The sequence below is a fragment of the Furipterus horrens genome, unplaced genomic scaffold, assembly GCF_987537825.1.
Source record: "Furipterus horrens unplaced genomic scaffold, mFurHor1.1.pri manual_scaffold_2, whole genome shotgun sequence".
NCBI classification, from domain to species: Eukaryota; Metazoa; Chordata; class Mammalia; order Chiroptera; family Furipteridae; genus Furipterus; species Furipterus horrens.
The window spans coordinates 217,931,266-217,958,518 of record NW_028327172.1 but is presented as its reverse complement, the minus strand read 5'-3'; the positions used below and the strand labels follow the sequence as shown (position 1 = coordinate 217,958,518).

Here is a 27,253-nt window from a genome sequence, read left to right as displayed (position 1 = left end):
GAATGTATTTTTATTAACTCAAACATTATACAAATTAGCAGGTAGTTATTTGTCCTTATTAACATTTTAAACAAGCTTCTTAGCTATAAAGAAGTCTTTAAGGTACTTCATTTGTAAAATTCCGACTGAGATAAAGATTAGTGTTTGTGCAAAAGCCCACCATAAAACGTTGCTGTTTGTGTCTTCACTGGTCATTCGAAAATGTTCTTCCCGGTCCTATACAGGAGAGAAGCAGACAGGTTTAGTTTCTTTAAGCATTTGATGCATGAACTTGAGGGGAAGGAACTGCATGCATTCAAGGTATTGAATGTTTCCCAATTAGCATCTTATACCAAAGTCATCTCTGGCTTTCTAAGCCAGGTGTTTTGTTAGCAAAGACAGGAAGTGAGAGTCAACCTTGCGAGACACTTATGTATTTTGGTGTGAATTATCAGGTGTCATCTGTTACCTTAACCGTTTGTCACCTGTAAGCAGAGTGAACATGACCCAGTAGTGGTAGATAGTCATGGTTTGAATTCTTTAAGCTGAGCACCTGCCCTCATCTTACTTTTCAGGTGAGGAAACTGCAGCCCAGAGATGGTACCAGGTCAGTGAGTGGTGGAGCATGTTTGAGTCCATGTATGACTGGAGTCCACTGAGTGAAGTGACCCAGAAAAGACATAATGTTACAGGAACAAAATAGTGATGTAGAAAGTAAGCATACCAAGCCTCTTCAAATACATGGGTTGTGTTTGGAAGCACTTATTTGTTCATTCTGTAAGCTCACACCCCAAAGGTGAAGGGTCATGGCCTCCTGCCCTAGAGGGGCTTGTGGTCCAGCGGGCAGAGAGCAGGACCCTCTTCCCACACACCCCGTGTCCACACACAGCCCGCGTGTCTGGCTTAGAGAGAAAGATTAAGGAACAGGGAGTCTATTCTTTTTCCTGGTTCAGGGACTTTGTCTGCAGAATTAGATTCCTGGCAGGAAGAGATCAAAAGAGCAGAACAGGCAAACTGACCCTTTGATAGTTTTGTTCTTTGACTATTTGCTCAATTTGCTCAAGTAGATGTTCTAGCTTGAAGCTGACTTCATTAACTTTGTCCTTGGCCTGAGCAATGGCAGCATCGAGGTCATGTTCTCCAACACGAATGGCTAAGTGGATCCGCTGTGCAAACAGTGAAAAGGGAGAAACACGTTTTTAAAGCAGCTCCCCTTCCTCTGTTTTCCCTCCTCGTGTCCTCGGCTCCTCTCCCCTTCCTTTCCCCCCTTTTCAAGAGCAGGTGGTCCCTCACTCTCCACCTCCCCTTCCCCCTCTCTGCCATCCTCTTCCTGTCTTGCTCTGCAGTCTTTGTAATAATAATCATGTCCTAAATGGCACCCTCCTGACCTGAGGGTACTTACACCTTCCTGAGCATCAGATTTACTCTCAGGCCCATGCGTTTGGTGCTGAGAATCAGATTGCTCTCAGGAAGGATTTTTTACACACAGCTGAGTTTCTGCTGCTGGAGTACAAATCCTTCTCATCCATTCCCAGCACATTTAGAAAATAGCCAGTCACCATCTACCGTGAAGAGTTTTATTTATTGGAATTCCATGATTAACTCACCCTCTGCCCTCACTTATTTTCAAGCCTGAATAATCACAGTTTGTTTAGCCTTCCCTCACACTTCTTCTTTCTCAAGCCCTTTCATCAACGTCATGGTGCTCCTTTGAACCCCTTCCAAGCTCTCCAGCTCCCTCCTCGGCGGCTGTGCTGGGACCTGGGTACAGGACTTTCCTAAGTTTCTAACCGGTCTGGGTGTCATGACTTTGCATACCAACGTCACGCCTGAATAGTGCTGCCGCTGTGTTCATTAACAGGGACACGGAGGCGGGTACTCACCAGCTTACTCCCTCCGAATGACACAAGCCTCGTAGAATTAGATTCTAAGCAAATGATGTGTTCTCCAGGTGAATGTGAAGTAAAATAGAATGTTCCTTGCGGGCCATATAACTTTGACAACAATACCTAGGATTGAGGATTTCCGTAGTTAAGTTTGTTATGCTCTGGTTTCTGTTCCTAAAAATAAATCTCCCCTATATATCTAGTAAAAATCAGGCAGTTCCTAAAGAAGAAATCAAATGGCCAATAAACATGAAAAATATTCAGACCTTCTAGTAGTAAAAAATATACAAACCACAGTAGGATATCTCTTGTTTGTTACCAGGTCAGCAAAGATTTAAAAGTACCCAAGGATAGTGTTGAGAAATACTATCACCAAACACTGTTTGGGGAATGCAAACGGAACAGCCATTCTGGAGAGCAATTTGGCGACATGTATTGAAAATTAAAGTGTACATGACCACTGACCAGCAGTGCTCCTTAGAGAAGTTTATCCTGTGGAAACACACAGTAGATAGTCGTGTGTAAAAGGATATGTAGTGTGATGTTATCTGTAATAGCAAAACTGCATTTTTGAAATAATGTTAATACCTTTCAGTTGGGAGTGATTAAGTTGAGGCAAAGCCAAATAAAGAAACTGTACATAGCAATAAAAGAGAATATTATACTTATAACTAGACTGAAAGTGTCTATCATATCCTGTGGTAGAGCAGCCTGTATAGGATCCTCTTTTTGTAATAAGTATCATCTGTAAAAGTGTGTGTGCACATATGTGTTTCTGTATGCTTACAAGAAGATTCCGAGGAATACATATCAAACTGTTATGTGGCTATATTTGTTGGGGAACTTCGATTTTCTGTTTAGGGTACTTCTGTATTGTTTGGGATTTTAAAAGCAGGTATAGGACGTCCAGTGTGGCAAATAAAGAGCTTAGAAGTTGTCACTGTGTCCAAACAATAAATAAAAAGCAGAGCAGAAAGAAATCAGTTTTTCTTAGATCTGTCAGAGTATTGAGGTCACAGAGCAAACTGCTGCCTCCAAAATAAGAGAGACAAACAGGCAAATACAAAGAGCACAGCTTATCAGAAAAGCAGCTCTGTGGGAAGCAGTACCAGGTTCCTTTCACCCAGGACATCATTTCCAGCTTTTAAGAACAGCAATTACAAGGCTCACTAAAAGGCAAGAAGACACAGTTTTAGGAGACAGAGCCAGCATCAGAATCAGATTCAGACATGCCAGGATATTGGAGTTATCAGAGCAGGGATTTAGAAAAACTAGGATTAATATGCTAAGGGCTGCAATGAAAAAGTAGACATTCCTAGAGCAGATAGGCAATGTGAGCAGAGAGTTGGAAATCCTAAGAAAATCGAAAAGAAATGCTAGAGATAAAAATGCTCAGCAGAAATGAAGAATGCCTTTCACGGGCTCATCGGTAGACTGGGCATGGCTGAGCTTGAGGAGAGGTCAACAGAAACTTCCAAAACTGAAAAGCAAAGAGAAAAAAGACTGAAAAAAATTGGAAAGAATATCCGAGAATCACGGGGCAGCTACGGAAGGTGTAACACACACATAATTGGAACACCAGAGGAGAAGAAAGATAGAGGGACTCAAAGCAACAGTGGCTGAGAATGTCCTCCAAATTCATGTCAGATGGCAAGCCACAGAGCCAGGAAGCTTAGAGAACACCAAGCAAGATAAATGCCAAAAGCCACACCTAAGTGTTTCATATTGGAACTGTGGCTATCAAAGATAAAATCAAGAAAGAAGCCAGAAGAAAAAACCCTTAGCTGTAGAGGAGCAAAAATAAGAATTACATTTGATTTTTCCTCAGCAACCATCAAGCAGGAAGACAGTGGAGTGAAATAGTTTGGAGGGAGAGAAGAAAAAAGCCTTACCAACATAGAATTCTGTATCTTGCAAAATGCTCCTTCAAAAGTGAAGGAGAAATAGGGATTTTCTCAAACAAAAATTGAGGGAATTTGTCATTGGTAGACGTGCCATGCAACAAATGTTTAAAAAAGTTCTTCAGAGAGAAAGAAAACAACATAGTCAGAAACTTGAATCTACATGAAGAACAGAAGAGCATTAGCGGAGGAATAAGTAGAGGTAAAATTTAAAAAAAAAATTTTTTTTTTACTGATCTGACACATAACAGTCCAGAATAACAGCAACAATGTATTTTGACGATTATACAGTGATTTAATTTATGTATAATTCATGAAATGAATGGCAGCAATGATCCAAAGGATGTGAAGGAAGAATTGGGACTACTTAGTGATTATAAGGCACTTGCTGTACCTGTGAAGTGGTGGGATGTTGTTTGGAATAGGACTTGGATTAGGTGCAAGTGTATCCAGCAAACACTAGGGCAACCATTAAAAAAGTTTTAAAAAATTAAGTATAACTCATATGCAAAGAAAGGAGATAAAATAAAATCACAGAATACTCAATTCAAACCACAAAAGACAGAAAAAGGGTGGAAGACAAAAACAGGAACAAAGAACAAGGGCAGGGAATAGAAAATGGTAACATAATGGTAATGTTGACCCAACTGTATCAATATTTGCTTTGAATATCAATGGACTAAATACACCAATTAAAAGATAATCCTCCCTGACCAGTGTGGCTCAGTTGCTTGGGCATCATCCTGCAAAGCAAAGAGTTGCCGGTTCGATTCCTGGTCAGGGCACATGCCTGGGTTTTGTGTTCGGTTCCTGGTCAGGCACTGATGGATGTTTCTCTCTCATACTGATGTTTCTCTCCCTCTCTTTTTCACTCCCATCCCCTCTCTAAAAAATTAATTAGTTAAAAACCTTTATAAAAAAAGACTGTCAGAGTGGATAAAAAAACAAAACAACTATGTATTGTTTATAAGAAACCCACTTTAAATATAAAGACACGTACAGGTTAAAGGATTGACAAGGATGTTCTAACTTTAAGCTTACCTCAATCAGAAGGAAGCTGGAGTAGCTTTATTGACTTCCAAACAAGGGAAGCCAGAAAGAGTAATGGAGTCACAGAGCATTACATAATGATGAAGAGGTTCATTTTCCAAGGAGATAAAAGTTGTTAGCATGTATGAACCTAACAGCAGAACAGAAATGGACAGAACTGCGAGGAGAAGCAGGAGCCCCCACTGCGGTGGCCGCAGACGTCAGCACTCCTCCATCGGCGTGGGCAGACCCCGCAGCAGCAGATCAGGGAGGACAGCGGAGCTCAGCGGCACCGTCAGCCACTGCACGTAACTGGCGTCTCCAGACCGCTTCCTCCAACAACCGCAGGTCAGGCCTTCTTCCCAGGCCCCCACGAATCAGTCACCAAGACAGACCACACTCTGGGCCGTAAAGCACCCTAAACACATTGAAAATCACAGACACACACAGTTCTCAGATCACGGTGGGATGAAAGTAGACTCAGTAACAGAAAGGGAGCCAGGAAATCCCAAAATATTTAGTTATTGAAAGCACACTTCTAAATAGTGCATGGGTCAAGAAATAAGAGATTTAAAAATATTTTGAACTAGGAGAGGACTCTGAGCAGATGGTGGAGTAGAAAGCACCAGAAATATGTCTCCCCATCTAGACACAATTACAAAGACAGTCTTTTTTACAAAAGGTGCTGGAACAACTAGACAGCCATATGCAAAGACATGAGTGCAGATACAGACCTTACACCTTTTACAAAAATTCACTCAAAATGTGTAATAAATCTAAATGTAAAACACAAAGCTATAGAACTCCTAGAAGATAACAGGAGAAAATCTAGATGACCTTGGGTTTGGTTAAGACTTCGTACATAAAACGCCAAAGGCATGATCCAGGAAAGAAATAATTGAGAAACTGGACTTTATTAAAATTTAAAACTTTTGCTCTGCAAAATGCACTGTCAAGAGAATAACAAGACAGGCCACAGACAGGAGGAAATATTTGTAAAAGACATTCAGGAAAGGACTGTTACCCAAAGTATACAGGGAACTCTGAAAAGCACAATAAGGAAATGAACAAATCAACTAAAAAATGAACAAAAGATCTGATAGACACTTCATTAAAGAAGACATACAGAGGACAAATAATCATATGAAAAGGTGGTCCCCATCATATGTCATTAGGGAGTTGCAACTTTAAAATGAGCTACCTATGAGACTGGCAGAAATCTGAAACATTGGCGGCACCAGATGCTGGCAAGGGTGGGGAGCAGCAGGAACTCCCGCCCATTGCTGGTGGGAATACAAGATGGGGAAGTGACTTTGGAACACAGTTTGGCCATTGCTTACAAAACTAAGCATACTGTTACCATGTGATCCTGCAAATATGCTATTTATTTACCCAAATAAGATGGAATCTTAGGTCCACACAGAATATCTGCGCGCAGATGTTTATAGGAGCTTTATTCATAATTGCCGAAATTTAGAAACATCTAAAATGTCCCTCATTAGATGAATGGACAAGCCACTGTGCTCCATCCAGACAACAGAATATTATTCCGCACTAAAAGGAAATGAGCTATCAAGCCATGGAAGGACGTGGGGGACACACAGGGCATATTGCTCCGTGAAAAAGCCAGTCCGAAAAGGCTCCACGCCGTATGATTCCAGCTGTGTGACATCCCGGAAAAGGCAAAACCATGGAGACAGTGAAAGGGTCGTCGTCGGCGGCGGCGGCGGCAGCCGTCCGTCTCGAGAGACGATGGCGTAGCTTCCTGAGAGTCTATCTGCACCGCCGAGAATGGTTGTGCAGTCCGATTCGGGAGTGACACGGTATCTGTCTCCTCCCGTGTTGAATCGACATCTTGCGATGACGCTGGAGTGTCCTCTCCAGTGAAGCTGAAGCTACAGAGCCTGGGCGGGGTGAAAGGGTCAGTGGTTGTCAAAGGTTAGGAGGAGAGGGGGATGACTAGGGGCACAGAGGACTTCCAGGGGCGTGAAGCTGCTCGGTACGGCACTAGGATGGAAACCAACAGGAGGTGCTCCACCGCGGGTGAGCCGGAAGCCGAGGCCTTGGGCAGCAACGTTGGGTCAGTGTTGGCTCGCTGACCGTGGCACGTGCCACACCCGCGCTGACAGTGGGGGAGGCTCTGGGTCCGGGGGGCAAAGGGCACGTGCTGATTCTGTGCTTTCCACTGAATTTTGCTGCATACCTCTAAAGCTGCTCTAAAAATAGTCTATTAAATCATTGAAACTCAGGTGTATATTACACATAGAAAAATTGAGTAAATATTCTTCTTTTTTTAAGTCTTTCAATTTTGATTTGCAGAAGATTAAAGGACCATACCATGTATTTGATTTCCTCTAACAGGTTATTGGTTGGGAAATTTTATTAAATAGGACTGCATTCAACGGTCAGATTTTACAATTGATTTTAAATTTTAAATGAATAACAAAGACCTCTTCTCTGAAAAAATATTTAGTGACTGCTTGTTATATATTAAATTCATTTCCTGAGCTTCAGTTTATTTTATTTAGTTAGTTGTATTATTACAGTCGCCCCATCTTCCCCCCATTGCTCTCCCCCCCCCCACCTCCCCCCCGCCCACGGTCAGTCCCCACCCTGTGGTCCATGGCCACGGGCCATTTACAGTAGTTCCTTGACTAGACCCTTCCCCTTCTTTCCCCTCTTCCCCTCTCCCCTCTGGTCACTGTCAGTCTGTCAGTCTGCTCCTTGTTTCCAGGCCTCTGTTTCTATTTTGCTTGTTTGTTCGTTTTGTTCATTAGTTTCCTGTATCAGGTGAGATCATATGGTATTTTTCTTCCGCTGCCTGGCTTATTTCACTAACCACAATACTCTCCAGTTCCATATATGCTGTCGCAAAAGGAAGGAGTTCTTTCTGCTGCATAGAAAGAACTGTGTGAATTGTACGGCTGTTCTACTGAAGGGCACTGAGGCTGTTTCCAGCACTTGGCTATTGTAAACAGGGCTGCTATGAACATAGGGTGCATAGGTCCTTCTCAATTGGTGATTCAGGATTCTTCTGGTATAATCCTAGCAATGGAATTGCTGGATCAAAAGGCAGTTCCATTTTCAGTTTTTTGAGGAAACTCCATACTGTTTGCCACAGTGGCTGCACCAGTCTGCATTCCCACCAGCAGTGCAGGAGGGTTCCCGTTTCTCCGCCTCCTCGCCAGCACTTGTTTCTTGATTTGTTGATGATGGCCGTTCTGATCAGTGTAAAGTGGTATCTCATTGTGGTTTTTATTTGCATCTCTGGTGGCTAGTGATGTTGAGCATCATTTCATATGCCTATGGGGCCTCTCTGTGTCCTCCCTGAAGAAGTGTCTGTTCAGGTCCTTCTCCCATTTTTTTTATTGGGTTGTCTGTCTTCTTGGTGTTGAGTCATATAAATTCTTTATATATTCTGGAGATCAATCCCTTGTCTGAGGTGTCATTGGCAAATATGTTTTCCCATATGGTTGGTTTCCTTTTCATCTTGCTGATGTTTTCTTTCGCCGAGCAGAAACTCTTTAGTCTGATGTAGTCCCATTTGTTTATTCTTTCCTTTATTTCTCTTGCCTCAGGAGATATAACGGTGAAGATATTGCTGCGTGGCATATCTGAAATTTTCCTGCCTATGTTTTCCTCTAGGACTTTTGTGGTATCATGGCTTACATTGAAGTCTTATCCATCTTGAGTTTATTCTGGTGTGTGGTGTAAGCTGGTGGTCTAGTTTCATTTTTTTGCCTGTCCCTGTCCAGTTCTCCCAACACCATTTGTTGAAGAGGCTCTTCTCACTCCATTGTATGTTGCTTCCCCCTTTGTCAAATATTAATTGACCATAAAGACCTGGGTTTATTTCTGGACCTCTCTATTCTGTTCCACTGATCTATATGTCTGTCATTATGTCAGCACCAGGCTGTTTTGATTACTGTCACCTTGTAATATAGTTTGATATCAGGTATTGGATTCCTCCTACTTTGTTCTTCTTTATCAAGATTGCTGAGGCTGTTTGGGGTTGTTTTTGGTTCCATATACATTTTTGAAGTATTTGTTCTAGGTCTGTGAAATATGCCATTGGTATTTTAATAGAGATTGCGTTGAATCTGTAAATTGCTTTGGGTAGTATGGACATTTTAATGATGTTAATTCTTCCCATCCATGAACATGGTATATGCTTCCATTCATTTGCATATCCCTTAATTTCTTTCTTCAGTGTTATGTAGTTTTCCGAGTACAGGCTTTTACCTCCTTGGTTATGTTTATTCCTAATACTTTATTTTTCTTGTTGCTATAGTAAATGGGAATTTTTTTTCTACTTTCTATTTCTGATATTTTATTTTTGGTGTACAGAAATGCCTTCAATTTCTGAATATTGACTTTGTACCCTGCTATTTTGCCAAATTCACTTATTAGGTCAAGTAGTGTTTTGGTGGAATCTGGGGTTTTCTATGTACACTATCATGTTGTCTGCAAATGACAGTTTTACTTCCTCTTTTCCAATTTGGATGCCTTTTATTTCTTTTTCTTGTCTGATCGCTGTGGCTAGAACTTCCAGAACTATGTTGAATAGAAGTGGAGAGAGTGGACATCCTTGTCTTGATCTTAGGGGGAAAGCTTTTACTTTTTGCCCATTGAGTATCATGTTGGTGGCAGGTTTCTTGCATATGGTCTTTATTATGCTGAGCTATGCTCCCTCTATTCCCACTTTGCTGAGTGTTTTTATCATAAATGGTTGCTGCTGAACTTTATCAAATGTTTTTTCAGCATCTATTGATATGATCATGTAATTTTTGTCTTTCATTTTGTTTATGTGGTATATTACATTTACTGATTTGCGAATATTAAACCATCCTTGCATCCCTGGGATGAATCCCACTTGATCGTGGTGTATGATTTTTTTACTATATTGCCGGATCTGATTTGCCAATACCTGGTTGAGGATTTTAGCATCTTATGTTCATCAGTGATAATGGTCTGTAGTTTTTTCTTTGTTGTGCCTTGACCTGGTTTTGGAATTAGGATAATACTGGCCTGATAGAAACAGTTTGGGAGTCTTCCCTCCTCTTGGATTTTTTGGAATAGCTTGAGAAGGATGGGCGTTAGTTCTTCCCTAAATGTTTTGTAAAATTCACCATCCAGTCCATAGCTTTTCTGTGCTGGGAGTTTTTTGATTACTGCTTCAATTTCACTAGTTGTTATCAGTTTATTCAGGTTTTCAGCTTCTTCTTGGTTCAGTTTTGGAAGATTATATGTTTCCAGAAATTTGTCCATTTTACCCAGGTTGTCAAATTTCTTGTCATACAGTTGTTCACAGTAATTTCTTACGATCCTTTGGATTTCTGTGGTGTTGGTTGTGCTTTCTCCTCTTTCGTTTCTGATTTTATTTATCTGGGTCCTCTCTCTTTTTTTCTTGAGGAGCCTGGTAAAAGGCTTGTCAATTTTGTTTGTCTTTTCAAAAAACCAGCTCCTGGTTTTATTGATGTTTTGAATTGTTCTTTTAGTCTCTATGTCATTTAATTTTGCTCTGATCTTGATGATTTCTTCCTTCTACTCGCTCTGGGCTTTGTTTGTCATTGTTCACCTAGCTCTTGTAGCTGTAGGGTTAGACTTCTTATTTGAGATTCTTCTATCCTTTTAGGTAGGCCTGTATTGCTATGAACTTCCCTCTCAGGACTCCCTTCTCTGTGTCCCATAGGTTTGGGGTTGTTTGTTCATTTTCATTTTTTCCAGAAACTTTGATTTCTCCTTTGTTGTCTTTGTTAACCCATTCATTATTTAATACCATGTTATTCAGTTTCCGTGTAATTGAATGTTTTTGAGTGTTTTCCTTGAGGTTGATTTCTAGTTTCAAGCCAATGTGATCTGAGAAGATGCTTGATATAATTTCAATTTTCTTGAATTTGTTGAGGCTTGTTTTGTGTCCTACCATGTGGTCTATCTTTGAAAATGTTCTATGTGCATTTGAAAATAATGTATGTTTTGCTTCTTTGGGATGAAAGGCTCTGTATGTATCAATTAAGTCCATTTGATCTAGAGTGTTGTTCAATACCCAATATCCTTGGTGTTTCTTTGCTTGGAAGTTCTGTCCATTGTTGACAATGGGTGCTAAAGTCCCCTCCTGTGAGTGTGTTGCTGTCGATACCCTTCTTGTAGCCTTTGAAGACTTGTCTTATATGTTTGAGTGCTCTTATCTTGGGTGTGTATATGTTTGCCAGGGTTATATCTTCTGGATGAATTGTTCTCTTAAGTGTTATGAAATGTCCTTTGTCTCTTTTTATGGCCTTTGTTTTGAAATTTGTTTTGTCTGATATAGGTGTTGCTACCCCAGCTTTTTTTTCATATGCCTTTGCTTGAAATATTTTTTTCCATCCCTTCACTTTCAGTCTGTGTAGCTCTTTTGTTCTGAGGTGAGTCTCTTGGAGACAGCATATATGTGGGTCATGCTTTCTAATCCATTCAGCTACCCTATGTCTTTTGATTGGTGCATTTAATCCATTAACATTTAAGGCTATTATTGACAGTTACTTATTCATTGTCATTTTCCCCCTTTGTACCTCTGTTCCTCTCTGTCTTTCTCTGTTTTTTCATCTTCTTAAAGCAGGCCCTTTAGCATCTCTTCGAATGCTGGTTTGGTGGAAATGTATTCTTTTAGTCTTCCTTGGTCTGAGAAACTTCTTATTTCACCTTTCTTGCTGGGTAGAGTAGTCATGGTTGTAGGCCTTTGTTTTTCATTGCTTGTAATATTTTTTGCCATTCCCTTCTGGCTTGTAGTATTCCTGTTGAGAAATCTGATGATAGCCTTATCGGAGCTCCCTTGTATGTTATTAGCTGTTTCTCTCTTTTTACTTTTAGGATTCTCTCTTTTTCTTTGCATTTTGCCATATTAATTATGATGTGTCTTGGAGTGGGCCTGTTTGGGTTCCTCTTCCTTGGGACCCCCTGTGCTTCCTGGACTTGCATGACTTTTTCTCTCATCAAGTCCGGGAAGTTTTACGTCATTACTCTTTCAAACAGGCTTTCTATCCCTTGCTCCTCTTCTTCTTCTTCTGGTATCCCTGTGATACAGATATTATTATGTTTCATGTTGTCCTGCCACTCTCTTAAACCCTCTTCATTCTTTTTAAGTCTTTTTTCATTTTGTTGCACTGTCTGGGAATTTTTTTCTACATTGTCCTCTAGGTCACTGATCTGATCCTCTGCTTCATTTAGTCTGCTTTGGATTCCTTCTCTTGTGTTCTTCAGTTCAGAACTCATGTTCTTCATTTTCCCCTCGCTCTTATTGGTAGTTTCTGTCTCCTTTTTCATGCTGGTGTGGTTCTCAGTCAGTTCCTTGTAGCTCCCCTGGAGCTCTTTGTAGTTTTCTTTGCGCTCACTGAGCTCATTGAGCTTCCTCATAATCGTTAATTTGAATTCCAGGTCTGGTAGTTTGCTTGCCTCTATTTCAGTTAGCAGTCTCCCTGGGGATTCCTCCTTTCCTTTCTATGAGGGGTTCTTTGTCTCCCCATTTTTGTGACTCTTCTGGTTTGTTTCTGCTGTTCAGATCTGCTTTGACTTCCTGTCTTCTTGCTGTGACCTTCTGTTGTAGGAGACCAGTCATGCTGTGAGGAAGCAGTCTACCCTGTCTGACCATGGTTATAAGGCTTCTCTCCAGCTAGTGTTCAGTTGGTTATTCTGGGTGATTTCTCCACAATTAAGTTGTGATTCCAGACTGGTCCTGGGAGGAGGCTAGTGTAACTTCCACTTACTCCTCCGCCACCTTGGATCTTGACCTTCAGTTTGATATCAAGGCTCTGCGTGGTTTACTTCCAGTGGATATTTTAATCAGCGCACACGTTTTGAATGCCTACTAGGTTGGTGTATTGGAAAAAATGCATGTGAGTTTAAATCTCAGTGTTGCCACTTGCTGATGACGAGGTCTTACATGTCATTTAACCTCTCAGAACTACCATTTCTGAGGACATGGGATAATGGAAAACAGGGCACGGAATGCATGTGTATGTGGTACATGTATGTTGTTGATATGGCCCACCCTGTCTCTTCTGCCAGCTTGTTGTTCTCTTGGGCTGTCAGTCACATGCATAGAAATGGACATGTGATTGGGGACAACTTAGAGAACCCCATGGCCCCAGAGACACTGGCCCAAGCAGGAACAGAGTCCTTGTGGGGTGTTGATAGGGGCCCTAAAAGGGGATCTTAGCTTGTAAGAAATGCTGAAACAAGGGCCATTTCTTGTCATCTTCAAATGGAGACGGCCTTTCTGAAAATATAAGGCCTGTGGGTGAGAGTTTTCTTGTTCCTGGGGCAAGAAGAGGGTTGGGCATATATTAGGCCCATGATAAAATCTGTCGGATGTTTGCAGAATGAATGAAAATATTTCTCCTTTTTCTTAGAAGGGGGTATTGTTTCAGGCAGTAGAGTTTTTGAAGAATGAACCTCCTGTGTCTTAACAGTGAACAAGTTTTTCTGTGACCGTGTTTAGCCCAACTAAGATTTGGCTTTCATAAACTACGGAGACATTTCCAGATTGCTCGTGGAGGCCTGGGAAAGAACAAGAGACCTGGGCTTTGGTATCACTGCACAAGGAGCACAGGAGGGCGGGGTGCAGGGGGCGGCAAGGGACTGGAGCTGGGAGAAGGGTCCCAGGGGAACTGGTGTCAGGGAGGTGCCAGGAGAAGACTGCTCTACCAGGCAAGAGTCAAGTGTCCAGTCTATGTGAGTAGGGGGGTCACACGTCAGCCCTGAGCACAGGCCTGTGCACCCCTGGTTTTCATGAGAATAGGCGTGTTGTCCTGTATTGTCCTGTCTCCATCAGGTGGCGTCTCTGCACTAGCGGAGGTGCCTGTCCCACAAGGCTCTGCGCCACCACCCTCCGGCACCCCAGGAACACACCCCAGGACAGCTCCAAGTCCAAAGGGCGGTCGTCCCTATAACTGTGTTTGAATTGTTGGACTGAGCGAGTCAGAGTACCTTGAGCTGACATGGTTGGGAATGGACATCTGTTATACCCATTGTACAGATGGGAAAACAGAGATCAAAGCAGGCAAGTAGCCTGCTTGGGATTCTGCCTGTAGATGACAGTTTGCACTTTAATGTGGCTCTGACGTCAAAACCCATCTTCTTTTCACTTGCTCCTGGCATCTTTCCTATGTCTTTGCTAACTCCCACAGAGACCGGAGAGACTCAGAGGCTGCCGAGGACTAGAGAAAGCCCCTGCCAAGACTGGGAGGGGAGGTGACCTGTCTGGTCCATGGTGGGGGGTGGGAAGCTGCAGCACGAGCAGAACAGATGAAGCCTGGCCCCTGTTGAATCATTGGGATGCCTTGGCCCTCTGGGTCCCCTCTGCCCAGCAGGACCAGCAAACCTCAACGTGTGTTGTTCTTAAACTTTCTCTGCCAGGCATCAGCCGGACGAGGCTATTGGGAGGTAGGCACCTTCTTTGTCTTTGTGCAGTGCCTGTGTTCAGGGGTCTACACACTAAACATTTAAAGGCTGGTCAATGAGTGCTCACACAGAAATTTAAAAAGTTTGTGGGGATATATGACACATGCATTTTAGCAAATGAAAAATTTTAGTGACGAAATATAAAAGAATGTTTTACCTCCTCATTGTAAGTTGTAACAGTCACAAACAGCCCCAAACCAGGAGCAGATTCAAGGAAATCATGTCTGACCATGTCCCATTGCTGTATCTTGAAAGTCCCTGTTTCAAAAGTATAAGATAAGACACATTATAAAATAAGTGCAGGAAATAGTTATATACAATTACTGATAATGAACTTGTACTTTCAATGTACCCAGATCACAAAATTCTGCCTTTGAATGGTTTGCTCCTTGGGGGTTCGGTCAGTAGCAGAGGTGGCAAGCTGGGATGCGCAGGAGGGTTTGAGCTCTCGGTCCTGCCTCACTCCTGTCTCTGCGCGACTGCACTGCTCTGAGCCTCAGCTCCCAGCAGAAAAGGGGACAGCGCCTATCCCTTGGAGGCCTCAGAGCTGTGTGGACTGTGCAGATGATAGATAAGCCTGTGTGAGCTTTCCACCCAGATCCTGCTCCACATGGGTCGGCTGAGACCGCCTCCGTTTCCTCATTAGGGGCTCTGCCTCCACTCTCTCCCTCCCATGGCATGTCTTGAACACATTGTGCATAATTTCTTCCTGAAGCTTAGATGTGTTCATGTCTGAACCTTCCATCACCCCCGGAGGCTCCTGATAAAGTCTGGATGGCGGAAAGGGCCCTCCTCCCTTTAGGACCTGGTAAGCATCATAGGGCTCGACTTTCTCCAAAATCACAGTCAGAATGAAAAAATAGCTAACAATTATTGAAAAATAACTAACAGAACCTCATTGATTCTCAAAATGTGCTCTTAGGAAACATTTTTATTCATTCATTCGTTCCTTTAGCCACCCATTTGACAAGCACACAACGAGCACCTTCCTTGGCAGGCACTCTGTCAGAAACTGAGGACAGAAGTGAGCAAAGTAGACAATGTCTTTGTCCCGTGAAGCTTTCCTACGGCCTGAAGCAGACAACGGGCAAGCACATATAGGGTGTCGGAGGCATTAATGCCAGAGGCAGCAGCCAATGGCCAGACCGTGCTGGGGGCCCGAGTGCCACATGGGGAGTCAGCAAGGGTTCGCTGACGGGTGAGCAAACCCCTGAAGGAACAAGGGAGAAAAAATACGGAAGTTTAGAATATTTATACTTACAAATGTAATACGTGAAAGTTAACTATCACATCTGGTGCCAGTTGTATGCCAAGCACTGTTCTAAGGCATTCACACATATAATGAGTTTTAATGACAACATTGTGTTGGCAGGTGCTATCTTTGACACATGATGAAACTGAAGCATGCAACAAGTATTGAATAGTTTGCCGAAGGCCACATGCCTATAGCACATGGCAGAGTCAGGCTTCAGATGAGGCCATGTGTGCCCTTCCTCTCAGCACCCTGTGATGTCTCCCTGGGGAAAGGTCCTTCCACACAGGAGCATGTGCAGAGGTCCTGGGGCAGGAGCACGTGGGGTGTTGGACGGTAGCAGGGGAGGATGGTCGCTGGGGTTGAAGGCATAGTAGAGGCCAGACCAGGGAGGGCCTACAGGCCCATGGTAAGGACTGGGGAAGCCATTGGCTGGAGGAGCGGATTGATGTGGTTTCCATTCTGGAATGTTTTTTTTTTTTTTTTACCATTCTGGAATTTTTATTGTGTGGAGAAAAGAATGGAGAAGGACCAAGAGTTTTAGTAGGGAGGCTTTGGTCACAACGAAGGTGGTGTGGGCCACGTGCTAGCAGTGGAGGCTGTGTTATCCCTGTTTTACAAGATGTGAACTGTGTATATATAGAGAGAGTCACAGCCGAGTCCCCTCGTAGTAGCTGTAGAGGCAGAATTACCACTAAAGTCATTTGCTTTCAAAGCCAGCAGTATACCCAGTGCACACTGCCTCCCTGGAAGGCAGGAGCACAGCCCCTGACGGGACCTGAGGTGGGAGCTTTGTCCCCATGCCGGCTGTAGGAGCAATCTTGGAGAGTGAGGGGCTCTTTGGGGGACACCGAGAGAATATTTCCTGGGACGGGCTGCAGCGAGCTCTGAAGCCTGCCTGAGCCCTGAGTGGCTGCAGCCTTAAGCATCTTTCGAATGGACCTGGCCTCTTCCTGTCAGAAGTTTGCTAACTGTATAATGCATACTCTATACTTTTTAGAATGGTCCACCTCAAAGTCTTTTAAAAGTGTCATTGATGATTCTGGAAGAGATGGAGCAAGTCCATCCCACCCTATTCCTCCTGCTACTTACAACTGATGGCCTTGGGCAGCTGTCAGAGACTGACAGGCGGGGAAGCAGGCTCGCTGGCGGCCCTCAGGACCCGGAGCACGACTCAGCCGCGCCTCCCTTGGCTTTCCCCACACCACGTGGCCTCGACAGGAGTGCGAGCGATCTGCAATTGCAGACTCACCTGAGGGGGAGGAAGAAGCAAGAAAACTCGCTCAGGGAACGCCTCCCTAGCCAAAGGGTCTAGAATAGGGTGGTCCTGAGGATGGAACCCCTCCAGCATTCCTGCCCTGCTGCAGCTGGAGAAATTGCACACGCCCCCACTGGACCCCTGGGATGTGCAGATGCCTGACCTGCGCTGGGCGGACAGCACGGAGGCAGCCCCAGGGCCTGCGGGAGGGCCACAGGGAGGAGGCAGCTGGCGGCAGGGAGCTTTGAGACCGTGTCTGGAGCCCTGCACACACTTCTGAACAGCTTGTGCATGGAAGCAACCAGAATCAACGTGGCAGAAGCTTTGCGACTGCCCCTGTGGTGTGGAGTACCACCCAGGTTTCAGGTTGGCCAACGTGTGACATGCAGCAGGGTAGGCCAGAACAGCAGTGCAAAGTATGTTAGGGTGTGCTCTGAATCTACATGGGCTGACAGTTAACTAGGATTCAGTCACACATAATGCTCAGTGTCCAGGACACATTACAGGATTACCATATCAAGAACCAGGAAAACCTCATCATGAATGAGAAAAGATAGTTCACAGACACCAACATCAAAATAACACAGAGGTTAGAATTTTCTGACAAGAAACTTAAACAGACATCATGAAAGTGCATCAACTAGAAGTTAGAACACCCTTAAAATTAAAAAAAAAAAAAAAAAGTCTCAGCAGTAGAGTAGCAAATATAAAAAAAAAATGGACACCTCAGGACAGGAAAAATTCAATATTTGAAATTGGAAACTTACCAAATAGACTCAATAAGAAAATGGAGACGGCAGAGAAAAGAGTCAATGAACTTGAAATTAGATCAATAGAAATAATCAAATATATTCAATAGAAAGAATATAGGTGGGGGAAAAAGAGCCTCAAACAGAGTTTCATGAACCTGTAGGACAATAATCAAAGGTCTACCGTTTGCACGTCCCCGAGGACAGGACAGCCATGCCTCAGAGATGCTGCAGCTTCAACCCAGACTGCCGCAGTAACAGCATTATGTCTGAAAAAGCAATGTACGTACCTTAAATAAAAATACTTTTATCACTAACAAATGCTGACATCTGAGCCTTCAGCGAGTTGTAATATTTTTGCTTGTGGAAAGTTTTACCTTCAATTTGTAAGAATGTAACGTCTGCGAAGCACAATAAAGCAAAGCTCAGTAAAGCGAGGTGCACCTGTATAGGGCTGAATAAATATTGGAAGAAATGATGGCTGAAAACTTCCCAACTTTGTTAAAAGAAAAAAGCCTACAGTTGTCAGAAGCTGAGTGAATCCTCCCAACAGCATAACCTCCCCAAAATTCATCACCAGATACATCATGATCAAATTTCTCAGAATTAAAGACAAAAATATATATGTGAAAACTAGAGCAGAGCAATGCAGTATTGGCAGAACAACAATTTGAGTGACAGCAGATTCTCATCAGAAACATGCAGGCTAGAAATGAGTGGCACATTTTTTCAAGTGTTAAAAGAATTGCCAAACAGAGTTTTACATCCACCAAACATATCCTTCAGAATAAAGGCAAAATATTCTTCGATTAAGTGAATATTAACTAGAATTTCTGCTTTAAAATAATGGCTAAAGGAAGTTCTTTAAACAGAAAGAAAATGAAAAGGAGACTTGGAATATCAGAATGAAGAGAGAACAATGGGGAGGGTGAATATCTTCAGAAACCACAACAGAGTATTCTCTTTTTTAAAAAAAATTTGACAGTTTTTAAATGTTTGATAATTGAAAGCAAAAAATATAACATCCAATGTGGTCCTCAAAGCGTATCGTCGTCGTCGTCGGCAGCCGTCCGTCTCGAGAGACGATGGTGTAGCTTCTTAAGAGTCTATCTGCACCGCCGAGAATGGCTGTGCAGTCCGACTTGGGAGTGACACGGTACCTGTCTCCTCCCGTGTTGAATCGACATCTTGCGATGTCGCTGGAGTGTCCTCTGCAGTGAAGCTGAAGCTACAGAGCCTGGGCAGGGTGATATGGAGGGTCTGCTGTTGCCCATGCAGCAGACCCCCCCTCTCTTCGCAGCTGAAGGATCCAAGGGAAAGACGGAGTCAATACAGCTTGGCCTCAGGTGCGCCGCAGGAGTTGCCGGTGTTGACTACAACGTCAAACCGCCTTAGGGACTCCGGCTCCGGATTTTCTGTCGGGGTTTACTCCCTTAGCCTTTCCCCTGAAGAGGTATGCCGCAAGGCAGCGGAGGTTTTTTGGAATCAGAGTTTTCCTTCTCTGTATAACACTTGTACAGTGTTTACTATGGACCAGACATTGTTCTAAGCGTATAGACATACTTATTTAAGACAACTACAGTATATTATAAGGGGTGGGAGGGCAGAGGGGCTTACACGGTGGTGAGGTTCTACATTCTGCTAAAAATAGTCAAATAGTGATCTTCCTAGACTGTGATAAGCTAGATATGTGTATTGTAATCCTAAGAGCAACCACCAATAACAACTACAGTCTTCCCTCACCTATGGCGGGTATTACGTTCTAGACACACACACACACCTCCCCCCCGCGATAGGTGAAAATCCGCGAAGTAGGAACCTTACATTTATTTTTGTATTTATATATGTTTTAAGGCTTTATAAACCCTTCCCACACACTTATAAACTGTTCCCGGTCCCTTATTAATCTTTCCCACTCCCTTATTAACCTTTTCCACATTTTTATAAACACTACGTATGTTCTTAAACATATTATACACCCTTAAACCTACATAACTTTAACAACATACATATACAGTACCAGAAAATCCTGCAACATAGCAAAAAATCCGCGAAAAATAATTAAATAATATTTTTAAAAATCCCGCGACACAGTGAGGCCACGATAAGTGAACCGCGATATAGAGAGGGGCTGCTGCATACAAAGAGACGAAGTGAAAAATACTACAGATGATGCAAAATGCAATATTACGAAATGTTCAAGTGACCTACAGGAAGGGAGGGCGTAGAAATGGGGAGCAGAAACCAGACCTAACTCCTGGCATATCAGTAATTACATTCCGTGTAACTGGTCTAAACAGAAGTTAGACCGAGACGCTGGACCGGATCTTTTCAATGACCCGATGTTACGCAGTCCACAAGGAAGGCCCTTTGGACATAACGCTACCCCGCCCCCCACCCCGGGCCGCCGGGAGGCGAGCCTGGACCCAGGCGTCGTGCCCGCAGCTGCCACCAGGTGGCAGGAGAGACGCGCTGCACGGGCACAGCCTGACATCCACGGCCGCGTGTGGGGCGAGCTGCGCTGGTGCTGAGCAGGGATGGGCTGCGTCGCGGACTTCCGCCGCCCGGTGTGGCACCGGCAGGGTTTTCCCGTGGCTAAAACCAGGGCAGCCAGGCGCACCTCCTAGGGGACGAGGCGTGAGTCCATGTTTGTGAACTGCGGAACATGGAACTTGGCGCTGTAAGCACCGTGCAAGCACTGAGGAGTAATTCCGACCCCGTTGTGGGCTCTCACGGCAGGGTGACGCCCCGGCTCTGAACAGCTGGCAGAGGAGGTGCCCGAGACCCCAGGGCTCAGTGACTTCTCAGGGGCCACCCAGACAAGAAAAGGGTGAGCAGGATGAAAAGTGAGCTCGGTGCCCTAGCTTAGGGCTTGGTGCCCACACCACAGTGTGCTCACCCCACAGCCAGGGTCCGTGTGCGTGCTTCAGAGCCAGTGCGGTTCTTACACAGCTTGCGGGTGGCCTTGCTCCCCAGGGTCCTGCCTCGGGGGTGTCCGTTCAGTGAGAGCTGGCTGAGCGGAGGCCGGTGGCCCCAGGCACACAGACGCCCTCCCCCAGCCGCCTGGACGGGCCTCTCCTGGTCTCCCCATGCCTGGTGTGTGCACTGTTGAGGTGCTCAGCGCTGCCCTGGGACCTGGAGTGCTTGTTCGTCCCTTCCCCCCCGACCCTGGGTCTCCGAGGCTGGAACCATGGGCCATTTCAGTTGGTATTAGAAAAATAAATGCATTCACTGAAGGAATTTTAGAATCTAAAATCCCCTCTAGGAGTTTTCTGTGTGCAGTATGATCCTTCCAGACTTTTTTTTTCTATAAGTACATGTTATATATTTTATAAAAAATATACAAGCACGTATGATGTGTAACTTGACTTTTCCACCCAGTTCTTTGTGTCCATCTTTCTATGTCCTTAAACATTCGTCTGTCACCTAAATTGAAGTCTGTTCAGAGCTGAAGAAAGATCCAGAGTTGAGTACAGAACCTTCCAGACACGAATTGGGTGCTTGGTGTTTGAAGAATGAGTGAAGAAAGAAGGGGTGGGGCCCTGCGGTGTGGGGCGAAAAGCCCAGTTGTCTTGTTGACCCTGCAGTGACCTGGGCATGGAAAGCGGTTGCTATGAACAGTGACCCCTTCCAGAATGCTCTAGGTCCCTCAGGGACCCCTGGGTTCCCTACAACTTGTGGACCTTTCTGAGATTGCATGTGGGGGGCGGCAGTAAGGTGCTGTGTGTCGGAGAGGCGGTGCACGTATGTGTGTGCACTGCGTCATACATGCCCCATCCGTGTATAGCGCCATATGTGCCCCTCAACCAGTTAGCACGACTAGAGCACCCTGGTCAGAACGTGGCCAGCACCCCACACGCCCTGCCACTCACCAGCACTGCCCCCAGCTTTACCAAGGCAACCACCACGCCACATTCTGGGCACCTCTGAGCCCTGCGTGAGTGCGTGCAGGCTGTGTCGGCGCCCAGCCCGCCTGTGTTGGTGAGGCCGTGTGCCCCAGGCCTCCGCGCAGGCGGCTGGTGGCTTAGTCTGTGTTTGACTGTCGGTGCGCGTGGGGCAGGGTCCTGTCTCTCGGCCACCACAGGCAGTTCCGTGTGCCTGGGTCCTGGCCCAGCGGGAGTCCGGGCTGAGCATACGAGAGTGGCGTGCGCTTGTGTGCTCGCTGCTTTTTGTCTTCATTTTACATCTGCTGGTGTGTGTGTCTCGCTGGGCTTTGCTCCTGTTCCTCTGATGACTCACGAAGCTGAGCCCCTTCTGTCTGCTTCCCGGCTAGTGGGGTCTCCTCTCTAGTGAAGCGTTTGTTCATTTTGGCCCAGTTTTCTGTCCCAGCCACATGGGAGAGTCCTCCATGCCCGTGTGTCACGTCACGGTCTCTCTCAGTTTCTCGTCCTGTTTTCACGAAAGACGATGGCTGGAAGTACAGAGACTTCTCCCAAAGCAGCGTCATTAGAAACCAGGGGCATTTGCAGGTGAGGGCTCAGGAGACTGAGCAGCCGCCCAGGCACAGAAGCACTTGCAGCCAGGGAGGAGTAACAGATGATGTGCGTCCGCACGGCCATGGTGGACACTGTGTCCCCATCACATGCATCACTGGGACCTGCGACCGCCCCCGCCGGAAGCCAGTGAAACGGGAGAGGACAGACGCCCAGCTCCTTTGCCTGGAGGTGGGACAAACTCTGTGGGTATCTCATCCAACTCTTTTTTTTAAGTCATTGTAAAATCTATGTGACAAAATTGAACTTAACCATTCACATCGCTGTGCGACTGCCACCATCATCTCCAGAATTCTTCCATCGCCCGGAACAGAAACTCTGCCCCCACCTCCCCAGGCTCCTGGCAGGCTCTATTCTACCTTTTGCTTTTGTTTTCTTTTTAAAACTCATCCTCACTTGAGGCCATTTGCAAGAGAAAGGGAGAGAGAAGCATTGATGTGAGGGAGAAGCATTGATTGGTGCCTCCCATACACTCCTGGACCGGGAATCGAACCCGCAACCTTTCATCTACGGGGCGACGCCCCAACCGAACCACAGCAGCCAGGGCTGCTTTTTGCTGTTTTATTTTCCTGTTCTAGGGACCTCATTTAAGTGGAATCACACAGTATTTGTCTTTTGTGACAGGCTTGTTTCACCGAGACTCCTGTCCTCAGTGTTCATCCAAGTTGAGTCAGGTGACAGTACTCCTTCCTTTTAAGGCTGAGTAATGTCTCATCACACTGTGTTCAGCCCTTCACCCGTCCCTGGATGCCTGGTGGCTCCCCTTTTGGCCGCTGTGAGTAATGCTGCTGTGACCTGGGAGTGCCGGTCTCTGAGCTTTGGGCTGAGTCTGCGCTTCACTGGAAGCCTCTCCTTCCAGTGGTTCCTGGGACCACCTCTCAGTGAGTCACCTGCACTTGACTTCTTATCTCGGGGCTGCTCCAGAGAGCACCCAGCCTCGGACACCCGGGCCGTGGTGTGGTCTTCTGTGAAGAAAGGACTGGGAAGGGGGAAGGACACCCGCCGAGCATCGGTCTCCTAGTCCCTAGTAAGTTTCGCTCTGAAGGGAAAAACAGCAGCAGCCCCGGTACCTGGCAGAGTATAAGAGTCATATCTGGGACCTTTGAAAGGAAGCAACCAGGAGCAAGTTCATTGGTTCAGAATTCTAGTTATTTTCTTTTTAATGATCCCTGTGCTCCACGGCACCTCTCCGTTTCTCTCACTGCTTGCCATTTACAAGAAACCAACAGCCTTGTTTTTTAAACAATGTTTGCAATGGCCAGCAAGTGTTTTGAAACTCACCAGGCTGGCGCCAGAACTTACGCCGTGTCCCCTCCACAGTTCCTCCTCTCTCCCTGAAAGACCTCTCTCCCTTTTTTCCTTTCAAGACAACCTGGAATTCATTATTAAAGAGCAATACTGAAAGAGCTAAGAGAATCACTCTATTTGCCTTTGAAGCTTCTAAGCAAGTTCCCAAGCAAGTCCTATCCCATGTTTGGCCATGGCATCCGGACGGGGGCGGGTCTCAGGCGCACCGGTCCTGCTGCCTCGGCCCCCATCAGGGGGTGCCGGCCTCTTCTCTGCTGCTCTGGGAAGTTCCCTCCCTTGGTGGGGGTGGGGGGTGGGTAGCTTAGGGTAGACACTGGGAGGCCAAGTGACAAAGCTGTAGACAGAGCCCAAGAGGGTGGGAACTGATATTAACGAACAGGTGTCACTCCAGTTTACAGATAAGGAAATAGCTCACGGTCACCAGCTCTTGTGCCACCGAGGCAGCTGCAGAGCACTCCTTGCTGACTCCAAAAGTAGGTCTCTGTCCCCTGTGGTGCTCTGAGCTGCCTCTGCAGAGGAAGGGGAAGGCCAAGCCCTTGAATTCCTTGCAGTCTGTGTTTATTCTCAGTGAGCGAAATCACACTTTCCAGTGGATTTTGATGCCTTGCTTGAGGTCTCTCCTGGACCTATTCTGTGGGTACACTTTACACCATTGGACCTCAGAACTGTGAAGAGGGAAGTGAGCAGCTGGTGTGTGCTCTTCCTGGACAAAGGCTATCAGACACGGTCTCAGGTCCCCACAGGTCCCCAGAAAAACTTAAAGTCTGTTTTTCATTTTGTGGTGACCTAAAAAATTAAATATAAGTGCCTCTGGATTAGCACTTCTTAACCAAGCATGTTTGACACGGGCGTTCACGATCAAGTGTGCACTAAGTGAAAGTTGGGATTTCACAGGTGGCGAAGGTTTTGTGATGGCTCAACGAGACGGGGGCAGGAGGGGACTGGAGCTGTGTCCTGGCGCAGGTAGCACAGGTGGCCGAGCCCTGGCCCGCAGCCGTCAGAAGCTCGTCCACACCGCAGGCAGGAGAGCTGGACCCAGGTCCTGGCTGCAGATGTAGGGACTGCACCCTGCAGTGCACACAGCACACAGTAAGTGTGAAATGAAGCTTTTTCAGAAAAGGGACTTCTGGAAGAAGTCTTTAAGAATTATATCTTGGTGTACACTGCTGTGCTGCTTGGGCTGATGATTAAAGACGTGGTTATAGTTGAAGGAAAATAATGACGAGAGTAGAGACTTAACTGATGATCTGTGTGCTCAGATTCCTTCAAAAGAAGTTCATTAGAGTCAAGGAGGAACCACATCCAGACATCTTTCTTTTACTGAACCCAGCACTGGCGATTTTCCTAAAGTGCACTTTACTCCCACTGGGCTTCAGTTCATATCTACATGTCTGTCTTTCTGCTCTTTTACCTTCAACCTTTCCTTATATAAAACATTTGGAAACAGCATATAGTTTTGTTTTAAATCCAGTCAACCTTTGTCTTTTCATTGGAGCTTGTCCGTTTATACTTAGTGTCGTATAAAATGTTGTTGGGTTCAAGCTCTGTTTTCTGTTTGTCCTGTTTTTCTCTTCTTTCTTGCCTTTTCCCCCTGTTTTCCCCTATTAGCGTTTTATACATTCTGGGACTTCAGGACTCCATTCTCTTTTAAAGAAGAATGTAAACGTGTGACGTGACTTGTTTCCAGATTGCCCCTGTAGTTATAGCAGGCTTTAGGAGCTGAGCTCGGAACCTCAGTAACTGCCTGGGGGCCCTGACGGATGCGGCTCGGTTGGCTGGGCATCGCCCTGCAAAGCAAAAGGTGGCAGGTCCAGGCACCTGCCTGGGTTGCAGGGTGGTCCCTGGTCAGGACATGTACAAAGGCCGCCAGTCAGTGTTTGTCTCGCACATGGATGTGTCTCTCCCTGTCCCCCACCTCTAAAAATAATTAAATAAAATGTTTTAAAAAATAATTGCATGGGGGTGATGGCTACAGAGGCCGCAGAGTGGTGAGAACAGAGATGGAGAAGACGGGGGAGAGAGGCAGCTGGAGGTAGGGAAGGCCCGAGCAGGACAGGAAAGGGGGTAGACTCAGGGCCCATGGGGGACAAGGACTAAAAGAGGCTCATGAGTGAGACCAGTCCTCCTCCAGCTGCTGAGCATCATCTGGCTGCATTTGCCTCCTGCTCAGACCCTCAAGCTGGTCAGGCGATTCTCGGGCTCGCTGCTAGTGAGTGTGTCCCCGGCCAAGTCCATCCAGCTGGTGGGCCTCAAGACGGCAGGTGGGCGGTGGGCAGGCTACTCCCATTTCTCTTAACTTCTCTGCCACCCCTTCAAATGCAGGCAGAAAAATTCACAGGTTGCTAGAAAAACGGCCACTTGACACAGAGCTATACACCCAGGAATCGGAACATCTCTGAGATGAAAAAGTTGGGGTCAGGGAACACAAGCAAACACTTGAAGTGTGTCCTATGAGCTTTACAAATATTGGTTCAGTCATTATCACAACCAAAAGAAAAAGGTGTCATTATTATTTTATCCTGTTTTACAAGCGAAGCTAAGTGGTTAAGTTGCTTGTCCAACGGCGCACAGTTACTAAGTGGCAGAGCTGGGACCTGAGCCCAGGTGGTCTTGTTCACACTCCACAGTCCCAAACGCAGCCTCTTGTCACAGCAACCGTGACAGCAGTGAGGAGGCACTGGCACCACCAGTGCTACTCACTTTAGAGAGAGGGGAGGGAGAGAGAGGGGGGAGAGAAACACGTGTGGTTGCCTCCGCACACCCCCACTGGGACCCTGACCCACAACCCGGACATGTGCCCTTATTGGGGATCGAACCAGCAACCCTTTGGCTCACAGGCCATCTCTCAGTCCACTGAGCCACACCAGCCAGGGCTGTCCGTGTGTCTTCTTTGCACCCCCAAATCTGGCTCACGTTGCAGTCTCTTCTTTGCCTCCTGGCGTGATGCGTGACTTGACTTTGGCAGGGTGGGCATCAGCCTCTGCGGCGGAGCTCTCCAGCTGGACACATTCACTGTGAGACTGGACTTGACCTGCGCGTCCCCGCTCAGCACTGACAGAGCACGGCTCGCCCCTTCTTTCCTTTCCTTGTTTGAAAATCAGGGCTTTTGATGTTGATTCTGACTTGAATGTTGAACATACTGGATTTTCTGTGCAATTCCGAGACGCTGGCACTTGCTGCTTTCTCAGCAGGCCAGTGAAGCTCACCATGGAGGGCGACCGGTGGGGAGTGGGGATGAGCAGAGGTCACCGTGGTGGCGGCAGGTTCTGTGGACAGCAGTGTCAGGCCTGCACACGCATCGCTCCTCAGCACCCCACCCTGTGGGAAATGGGTGTTCACAGGGCACAGTAACATCTGCTGTCTTACCCGTTTCACTGGACACGTCTAGACCTCTCGTGTCTTGGTAGATTCAGCCACACTCAGCAGAATTAATGGCCTCAGAATCTTTTACTGAAGAAAACCTGACAGCAGAAAAGCAAATCAAGCTTGGGTTCTGTGTGTTGTAGCTGGCTTTCCTGTTTATGAATTATGCAAGTCGCTCTAAAGGCTATTTCACGTTGCATTTGCATGACCTGATAAACTGTCTCAAGAGGAAACCACCAGCCTGAGCCTCGCTGACAAACAACCTGTGCGTCAGCGGTGGCCTGAGAGCGCAGCGTGGCCTCCGCAGCACACAGTCAGCAGAGCGCATCGCACCTACCTGTGATCAGCGTGTCACTGGGAATGTCTTCGATGATGCATTTCTCCTCTCGTTCCCCCGCGTGGAAGTAAAAAGCAGCTGTAAGTGAAAGACAGGAACTTAACAGAAGTGTCCGCAGTTGCATTTCCGTTGCTTTAGCCACTCCTGGCAGCACTTGCTTTGAAATGGATCTGTTGCCGGTGATGCTGCCTGTGGAGTGTGTGTATTTCACGGGCTGTGTCTATGAACTGGGTTCTGTGAGAAGTGACATGTGGTGGCTG

General features: G+C 45.9%; 1 protein-coding gene across 1 annotated transcript; it reads right to left on the bottom strand.

Moving 5' to 3' along the window:
* Positions 1–27,122, bottom strand: LOC150020441 (transmembrane emp24 domain-containing protein 11). The gene is made up of 5 exons (XM_090268231.1): positions 26,994–27,122; positions 14,391–14,491; positions 1,863–1,988; positions 999–1,145; positions 1–216 (listed from the first exon to the last, which is right to left on the bottom strand). Exons 1-5 carry the CDS (start codon positions 27,115–27,117, stop codon positions 67–69), a joined length of 648 nt encoding a protein of 215 aa, XP_090124357.1. The 5' UTR covers positions 27,118–27,122; the 3' UTR covers positions 1–66.
* Between the last annotated feature and the right edge of the window lie 131 nt (positions 27,123–27,253).

Excerpts from the sequence above, each read along its gene's own strand:
- LOC150020441 (XM_090268231.1), bottom strand. The coding sequence starts at position 27,117 with ATGCAACTGCGGACACTTCTGTTAAGTTCCTGTCTTTCACTTACAGCT. Across the intron at positions 14,492-26,993 it reads CAGTGACACGCTGATCACAG|GGACTTTCAAGATACAGCAA; the intron begins GTAGGTGCGATG and ends CTTTTGAAACAG. Across the intron at positions 217-998 it reads AAGAACAAAACTATCAAAGG|GACCGGGAAGAACATTTTCG; the intron begins GTCAGTTTGCCT and ends TCTCCTGTATAG.